The sequence below is a fragment of the Passer domesticus genome, chromosome Z (genome assembly GCF_036417665.1).
Source record: "Passer domesticus isolate bPasDom1 chromosome Z, bPasDom1.hap1, whole genome shotgun sequence".
NCBI lineage: Eukaryota > Metazoa > Chordata > Aves > Passeriformes > Passeridae > Passer > Passer domesticus.
Genome location: NC_087512.1, coordinates 49,152,512 through 49,161,720, shown reverse-complemented (window position 1 = coordinate 49,161,720; position 9,209 = coordinate 49,152,512). Strand labels below are relative to the sequence as shown.

The following is a 9,209-nucleotide window of genomic DNA, read 5'->3' as shown; positions in this document are numbered from 1 at the left end:
TCTAAGTTCACCTTAAAAGGAGGTTTAGCTGTTATAAGCCCAAATTTGTTAAGTCAAAATTATTTGAATATAATTTTGGTGGAGAAAATTTTCTCTACTAGTTAAGGTCAGGACTTGGCCAGGGTCCAGGCTTTTAACTGGAAGAGTCTTTTTAATATATTTTAAAAACCTTTTAGTACTAATAGTTAGAAAAGTAATATATGTCTTATAAATAGCTGTATAACCATAAATGAAGGTTTGTGAAGTAGCTGGCTTTCTGATTTATGGTTACTTAGTCAATGGTACCACAGACAAATAGCAAATGAAAAAAGTATTGATTGTTATAAAAAGACAGTGAATTCACACTATAAGATTAATAACATAATCAGGGTGACTAATAGATCAGGAGAAACTGTCTTATGAAATTGAGGGTGTATTTTCCTAGACATTTATGCATATATGACATTAAAGCAAAAAAGTGAAAAAGAAAGCATTCAATAATTCATAACTAATAATGGTCATAATATGGAATTGTTTCTTATTCTTTAGTATTACTTATAAAAAATAAAATAGCAAAAATTGTTCTTATTTCTATAACAAAACAGCGTTATCTTGTAGTTTAAATGAGCAAATGTTGACAAAAATTCATTCAGACTTTATGTCATTCACTTGTATAGCAAAGGAATTATATCTTATGACTCAAACAGGTATTCTTCAACAAAACTTAAAATCAGCTTCACTAAAACTTAACCTTAATAAAGTATCTCTAAAAGAACTTAAAGTCCTCCAGCATTCCAACAGACCCCCTGTTGGTCAGGGGATTGGTAGCAGTCCAGTTGGAATGGTGGCTGCCGTCCTCCTGGAGTGTCCGATGTGGTTCTGTTGAAGCAGTGATCCTATAGAAAGGTGCAGTCATCCTCTGAAGATCCAGTGGTGGTGTAGATGGGCCTGGTCTTCCTCTGGGAATCCAGTGGAAAAGGCAGCTGCTCCTCTGGGAATCCAGTGGAAAAGGCTGTCCTGGTGTCCAAAATCTCAGATGATATCCAGTTAGGAATGCTTGGCTCCTCTCTCTGGGCAGAGCTTCTCACAATGTGGGATGATGTAGTTTTATCAGTCATGCTGTGGCACTCAATGGCCCATTAACAGCAGATGTGTCCCTGGAGGAAGGATTGGTTGTGGAAGAGATAAAGAAAACTGCCCAATTAAGAGAAGGTAACAGAGCCACACCTCTAACAGATGGCAAATAGAATACACACATTACCTTGCAATCTAGGACAAAATGATGACAAGTGGTAGAACTTCAGTGAAAGAACTTTGCAACAGTAATTTGGTTATGAGAAATTGATATTTTTAAAAATGAGTATGTTAGTGGATATCCCTTGGATCTTAACCATCCTTCTTGAAACAAGGCAATAATAATTAGTAGGAGTACTAGGAAAACACATATTAATAGACACACTAAGGCTTCCTGAAGAAGAAATAGAACATTTTCCCAATCATAGGCCTATTGATTTTGATCCTAACAATTGCAAATACTCATAATGTGTATTGTACTATGAACTCTAAGGCATATGTTACAAAGAGTTGTACATTTTTCTAACTTTCGTATGATAACCCTTCAATGTGTCTATTAAGAGTTTTTGGAACATGACAGCCTTGATTTTTCAGGAGCTAAGGTGGTTGCGAGGTTTTGAAAAGCTTTGTAAGGCAGTGTTGGCTTTCTGTTGGACTTGGTGAGAAAGTGGCCCTCTCTCAGCTGCTGTGAAATGGCCGTGGCATGTGGCCAGCAGCATCTTTTCAGGATGGCTTGCTTGCTATTGCTGACACGGCCCCACACCCTTGCACGCTTCTTTCCACTGTGTTTTGTTGGTTGGGCCCCCTGCAGGGGCTTCTCCCACACTCTGCTTCTGGCTTTGGTGTCTGCAGCTCTTCTCAGATCCGACCTTGGAGGCAGGCTCAGGGGCAGGGCCACTCCCGATGCAGACACGCCAGGATCCACGGAGGGGTGACTTTGGAGCCAGCCCACTCAGTTTCTGTGGTGATGGGAATTGCGGCGGCCCCGGTGCGAATGGTGGGGGGCGATCTCAGCGGCCACGTGGCACGGTGTAATGGCTGTAGAATTCCCCTTTAACCCAGGAGGGCTCAGAGCGGCTGCATGGCGTGGTGTCCCAGGGGTGGAGCAGAAGCGTTCCCCACATGGCCTGCTCCCCCAGGGCAGGGCGGCGTGGTGTGCCCGCCTGGGTCGGCTGCCGGGGCTGTGGCGGCCGCCATCTCTCCACGTGTCTGGATTGTGCAATCGGTGCCACCAGCCCTCTGGACGACATCGGTGTCCTTGGCTCGGGCAGCCCCCTGATGGTCTCCATTTTCCGAGATTCCCCCACTCCCTGGGGCTGTGCGGTTTCCCACACCCGCTCCACATTGGTCAGCCACAGTCCCAGTAGTAGAGCACATTTTCACAGCAGCCGGGGCCTGCCGGCTCCCGCGGCAATGCCAGCTCGCACACAGGGTGGAAGGAAGAGGCGGCTGTGCTGCTGCCCTTCCCCCTTCGTCTTTCATAATCCAGTTTTTTAATAAGTCCAGAACAAGTGTCCATGGTTTTATAATACCAATGACTGCATCACTGCCAAATGAGAGTGCCTCAAATATATTTTGTCCAGCCCTCTCCCAAAAGGGCAAATCTAAAGCATCCCCTTTTGATACGTGCAGCTCATGGTTTTAGCACCATGTGAGTAAAGCTTGTAGAGCTCGCTCACCGTGGTTTATCCCTCATCTTTGAAAGAAGAAAATCAGTACCTTCATGACAGACTTTTCTAGTCCTGACATCCAAGTTCCCATGCTCTCCTAAGTGATTCCAGTCCACAAAAACAAGGCTAGTAACCTCGCAGCACTTTATGCTACTTAGCAAAGTCCCAGGTTTTCACCATATCAGCCGTGTCACCATTCCCAGCTCCCAGGCTGTCTTTCTCTGGTTCCAAACACCGCTTTGGGCTCTGTTGCTCTTTTAATCTGATTCCCACACCATTTCCCAGCTCTTAGGCTGCTTGTAATACGGTTGTACACTGATTTCCAGCTCTAACTCCGTGTGTCTCCTTTGCTCTGTGGTTCTGAGTTCTTATCACTTCAGGGTTCACCACGTGTTAGGTCACGTCTGGGGGTTGCAGGTGCAGGAGACAGAGATCGCTCAGCCCCGAGGTTTGTATGGCACAGAGAGCATTTATTTCCCAGCCTACCCCTTATACAGAGCGTTTGAAAGACCCGGTCTGCATATTCTCATTGGTCTGAACTCCACACCCCCTCGGCATCTGGCCGGTGAAGTGCTTGCAGCTTCCTAAGAGATCTGACTGGGAGAAGACCCTGGCAGTCAATCCCGGGGCTTGGCAGCAAGCTCATCTCTGACATTTGGGAGCACCAGCCAATGGGTGCCTTCTTTCTGTTCAGTTCTCTTAGGTCTTGGTTTGGTTTCAGTTATGTCAGGTTGAGATTAAAGGCACAAAAAGGGTGCCATGTTTACAATAAAGGGATCTCCTTTGGATGCATGAGGGGTCTGTGTCACTTTGTTCCCCACTGTTGCATCCAAATCTGCTTTTTGGGAGTGCTAATTCACTCAACAGTCACTATACACAAACAAGGCATGGGCTATAATTCTCAAAAAAAACTTAGAATTGTCTCAAGTTGTTTTGTTTTCTTTGATAGAATACCTACTTTATGTGTGAGGTAGAGAGTTATATCTTACAGACTGCCTTTAAATAAGAGATACTGGAACCCCACCAAATCAGATCAACCAAAACACTCCTAATCTATTAGTAAGAATGAACAAAGTCTGAACTGATATTTTCCATTGCAAGACTTTGTATGTACATCCATCCACACAATACCACTGTGATTAACTACACTGACACACAGGTTTGCATAAATATTATTGTCCCAAATACACTGGAGTATGGTAGAGCAAAAGAAAACATTGATTGCTGTGTCTAAAGACATTGCATGTGGTTAAACATTCCCTTTCTCTTCACAGCTTTAAATTAAAATTTACACCTTTATAACTAAAGGTATTATAAATAAAGGTACTAGAGGTTCCCATGAACTCCACAGATCTTTGAGAGGTGTTTGAAGGCTAGGTCTGTAGACACAAAAGTGCTTCATTAGCAGGTTTCAGTTACAGAGTTTTCTGGCTATTTGCCACCTGTCACTTCTGTTTACAGTGTCTATTAAATCATTTTCATGCTGAAAATCACTAACAACTACCTTCCATATCTATTCATGGTTAAGCACTCATGCCAGCTCCTGTTGAAGTCAAGAGCAGGTTTCTGAAAATAGCAGGAATAGGATTAAACCTAAAATGTCTGCCACTGCTATCCTTGAAATATGAATTTGCATGTTTTCTTAATTTTCAACCAAAATACGACCGTGGCTTTTAATGTTGGGTTTTTGCAGCTGGTATGCAGATGTAATAATCACAGAACTGATGTCATTTGAGATTACAGAAAGGTTAAAAACTATGCATGGGAAGGTCATAACGAAAATGTCTAACTGACAAAAACTGGTTTGTCCTGCAGCCTTGAACTCATCTCCTTATACCCTTCCCAAAAGAAAACGTATGCATTGAAGAAGCATCATCATCATCCCAAAAACATGTTGAAATTAGGCTCATCCGTGATTCCCTCAGGGAGACAGGAGGTAATATTTTGCTGCAGCTAAAAGGTTATTAGAAAAAAGTACGAAAGTTTTTGGTGCTAGGTGGTGTTAGTTCTGGTTTGCATTTGTTCCAGTTAATTTCTTGGGTGTTGCTGTGAGCTTTTGCTTTAATGACTTTGTCTCCACTTAATGGTAACTAAGAGTTTGTTTATTTCTAACACTTCTCTCCCAGCAGCTCAGAGCAGCATTGCACAGCGCTTGCTGTGTGCCAGAGAGCACAAAGCAGGCTGGCCTGGTGGCCCTGAATATTTCTCAAAACACTCTGCATTTCACACCTTTGCTGTGGCTCAGGGCAGAACTCCAGGCCTGCAGGCGCTTCCTGGCAGAGCTGTGGGAGGCTCTGGCTCCTGCGGATGTGAGCTGCCAAGCTGTCAGTGCCTCAGGCTGGCCTGGGTTGCCCTGGCAGAAGCGCCGTGCCTGAAGGACGCTGCCCTGTGCTCCAGCCTGCCCAGCAGCCCGGCTCCCTGCGCGGTGCCCAGAGTGCTGCACACACTGCTGCCCTTTGCCAGGAGTCACAGGGCAGCCGGCAGAAGAGCAGGAATCCTCAGCCAGGCCACCGGCCCTCGGCTGCCCTTGGCCTTTCTCTGCTCCTGGGCAGACTCCAGACGGCCAATGCCTCCAGTCTGGGCTGTGCCCAGCACGGCTACGCTTCCCCTCGGGAGCAGCCAGCTGCCACCTGGGCTCTGAGAGCGGAGGATTTGCCCGCTGCCAGGAAGAGGCACCCAGGGCCCGGCTGCTGCCTCTTGCAGCTCCCAGGGCCTCCTTCCAGCCTGCCTCTGCCCAGGCTCAGGCTGCTCCGGGCTCTGCCAGGCCTCTGCTGGGGCTGCACCCCGGGCAAGGCCGGGCCCGCTCTCACCTCACACTCGCTGGCAGCTCTGCACCAGAGGAGACCTTTCAGAGTCCCCGCTCTGATCCTTCTGCTTTCCACTTGAGCAAGGCTCTCCTCCAGCCTTGCACCTAGGGATACAAATCCAAACGGGTAGGAACTTGAATGCTCTTGAGTCACAGCAGAAAGCCGTGTATCCACATAGCGTATTTGGGCTGCCCCATTCTTCCTTTGTTTTTTCCTGCAAACGCCATTGCCCTTTCTACCTCAAATAGAGGTACCACAGTGGACCAAAAATAGAAAAGTGAGTTACATTCCAAAAGCATCATGGTCTGGAGAGCATAAATGAAGAAGAGCATTCCCCAGTTTCACACCATGCCAAAGACACTGTGTGGGTGACTTCCACCTTTAAGAAACAAAATAAAATTTACAAGGAAATCGGGACCTTATTCACAGAGTGAGAAGGAAGGAAATTTCAGGGAGAGTTTTGGTTTCAGAAACTTTATTAATTTCTAATCCTACTCAGCAGGCCTATTAGACAATCATAACCGAACCCTAAACCTACTCCTAAACCCTAACCCTAACGTTAATCCTATTCCCAACCCTAGTCCTAACTCTAGTCCGAACCCTAACCCTGACCCTGACCCTCACCCTAACCCTAACCCTAACCCCAATCCTAACCCTTGTCCGAACCTACAATCCTGCCCTGTGCCGGTTGAGAAATAAACAGTCCTGATGTGATTTTCAGTTTCTTTGGTCCTTCCTCTTCTTCACTGAAGCAATCAGTGGCACCAGGCTGGACACAGGCTCAGCAAATCTTACAAATGGATGCTGCCCAAAGGAAAAAAGAAAATCAACAAAAATCAATGAACCATGACTTTCCAAACTCAGTGCTTCACAGGATTCCTCTGGCTCCTAGAAAGATCCAGAAAGATGGACCATCTGCACCTCCATCTTTATGTGCAGGACCTTGCCATCACAGGCAAACCTGGCCCAGAATCCCACTCATCCATTTAACCAGGTGTCTTCATCTTGCTGGGATTTTTGCCCTGACAGTGCTCTAGAAATGGTGCTTTCAGTCCTTGGAGTTTCTTCTTTTCAGGAAACTCCAAAGCCTCACATTGGTCCTTGTATTTGAACAACAGGCACTGGGCTGATTTCCACAGGGAGACAGAGCAGTGCCTGCCTTTCCATGCCCTGCCCCTCCTGTGCTGGATGGCACCTTCCTTCCCAGCAGGGACAGCCCAGTGGCACTGGGTGCTGCACTTCCCTCTCTGCCACACAATCTGGCAGTAACCCTGGGCCAGTTCCTGTCTGCTTGAGCGTGCCAGGCAGCAGATGTGGCTGGGACAAGTCCCTCTCAGCTCTCCGTGTTTGCGTGCCAGAAACCTCTAAGGGTGGGGTGGGGGCACAAACCAGGGCCCCTCAGAGGCTCACAGTGAGCCCCCACAGCCCCTCCTGCCCACAGCCAAATCTCTGACCACTCGGCCAGGCCAGGCTTCCTTGGGTTCCTGCACCACCTTTTCATGTCTCTGTACCCTGCATTGCTCTACTTCAATTCTTTTGCCTTTAGATAAAATGGAGCACACCACCAAATTACAAATCAGGGTAACAGAAACAGGCAGAGGACAGAGCACCTCTCTTCTGAGGACAGGCTGAGAGACCTGGAGTTATTCAGCCTGGAGGAGAACAGGCCCCAGGAAGTCTTCATTGCTATGTTCCAGTATTTCAAAGGGGATTCTCAGGAAGTAGGGGGCACCTTTTTTAACATTTGCAATAGGACATGAGATATATTTATAATATATAATGGGGATTGAGTCAGATTAGGTCTAAGAAAGATCTTGTTTACTTGGAGCATGATGCAACCCTGACACAGGTTACCCTTTGAGATGGCAGGTGCCCCATCCCTGGGCAGGGATGGGACAAACATTCCCATGTTTGGGAAAGGGGCTCTGAGCAACCTGATCTCTTTAAAGATGTCCCTGCTCATTGCAGGACACTTGTACCAGATGACCTTTACAGGGCCCTGCCAGCCCAGCCCAGTCTAGGATTCCTCACCATTTTCATTTGAAGAGCACCAAGAGTGGAGGTGAGGAGGAAGGGGGCTCATCTGATGCCTTGGACTTCAGTGGGAGAGGAGCCCATCCCTCGCACCCTGTTTCACCTGCAGCCCCTTTGCATTTTACCTGCAGGAGATCTTTGGCAGACCAGCGCTGCTCCTCGTCTGTCTGCAGGCAGCAGCTCAGGAAGTCACACAGCCAAGGTGAAAACAGGTTGGGCTGCAGCAGCTTTGGTATCCCTCGTCTGGCTATCAGGAGTTGAGGCTGGGGAAAAGGAAACACGAGTTTCCACCTGCTGCTTTCGCATCTCTAACTGCTCTCCCAGATCCCATTGTATAACCCCTGTTCTTCAGTGGCAGTTACTGCCCTGGCAGAGCCCCAGAGATGCCTTTCCTTCACCAACCAAACACCCAAACCCCGATGCAGCCACAGCTTTTCCAACATTCAGCAGATCTTGCCTTGGCAGCTGATTTCATTGACTGACCTACTCAGTGGGAACTACATCAACAAAAGCATGTTTTGTTTCTCTGAGGATTCACACACACCTGACAGGCAATTTGGAAGGGGAAGTTTGCTCTATCTATACTATTTCCAAGGATTATTACATGAAAAGAATCTCTGCTGTGTTTGTTGGTCCCTTAAGCACAGCTGCCATAAAACAAAAATCATCAAGGTTTTTTTTTCTCCTCTTGAAAAAAATGCAGATGCAGAATCCATCTAAAATAGACAGCAATAACAATGGAAAGAGGCCTTGGAGTCTCCATGAAAGTGCCTGGCACCATAGTAACAGCTCTGTGCTGGTGGCACTGAAACAGATGGTGACCAAAGAGACTTTGTGACTTTCTTGTTCAACCCAGAGGAAAATTTCCTTCACTTTTCCCACACCACCAGAGGTCACAAAGAGGGTTTTATCCTGTCTCTCTGCAGCTGAGCTCAGCCACTGGACATGGTGGGGAGCTGGAGTCCTCACTGCCATTAGAACTGTGCAGCCCAGGGATGCCCCTGCTCCTGTGCTGAAGAAACACAGCACCGGCGCCGACTGCCCACGGTGGATCCCAGCCCAGGCACCTGGCTGCAAGCTCAGCAACTTGTTAAAGTAACATGAAACAGCCAAGGGTTGGCATACAATTCCAACTGCAGTCAGAGCAAAACACATCCTAAACTTATCCAGGCCACCCACAATGTACAGATGATTTGAAAGCCTGAAAGTTTTGAAGACCTGCAGGATTTGGAAAAGATACTACAGAATGGAGGAAAATTGATGTGCTTTGGTTAATAAAGGGAAAAGCAAGCAGAACTGCTTGGGCATTGCTTGGTGGTTTTTTCTCATTTCTTTCTTTTTTCTTTTTCTTTTTCTTTTTCTTTTTCTTTTTCTTTTTCTTTTTCTTTTTCTTTTTCTTTTTCTTTTTCTTTTTCTTTTTCTTTTTCTTTTTCTTTTTCATTTCTTTTTTTGTCTTCCTTTTCCTTTTTCTCTTACTTTTCCTTTTTTTCTTATCCATTTTCTCTTTCTTTTCAATTTCCTTTTTTCGTTTTCTATAAAATTGAAACTAGGATGACTGAACCTCCATTTTGAAGGATATTTATCACACATCCAACCATTCCACTGAAAAATTTCTTTCCTTCAGAGACAGAGCTCCAACACTGTT

At 46.3% G+C, this 9,209-nt stretch overlaps 1 protein-coding gene across 20 annotated transcripts in view; it reads right to left on the bottom strand.

Annotated features, from left to right (window-relative positions):
• Positions 1-5,617: 5,617 nt before the first annotated feature.
• The window catches only part of LOC135290639 (collagen alpha-1(IV) chain-like), a 68,072-nt gene continuing 64,480 nt past the window's right edge, over positions 5,618-9,209 (bottom strand). For 9 of the 20 annotated variants that reach the window (XM_064404566.1, XM_064404571.1, XM_064404570.1 and 6 more), the window contains 2 exons: positions 7,690-7,827; positions 5,619-6,334 (listed from right to left, as the gene is read on the bottom strand). In XM_064404566.1, coding sequence (XP_064260636.1) covers positions 6,248-6,334; positions 7,690-7,827 — 225 coding nt within the window. In that variant the 3' untranslated portion in view covers positions 5,619-6,247. Of the gene's footprint in view, positions 6,335-7,689; positions 7,828-9,209 lie in introns of all 20 variants that reach the window. The other 11 variants (XM_064404575.1, XM_064404578.1, XM_064404577.1 and 8 more) reach the window with 4 other exon arrangements.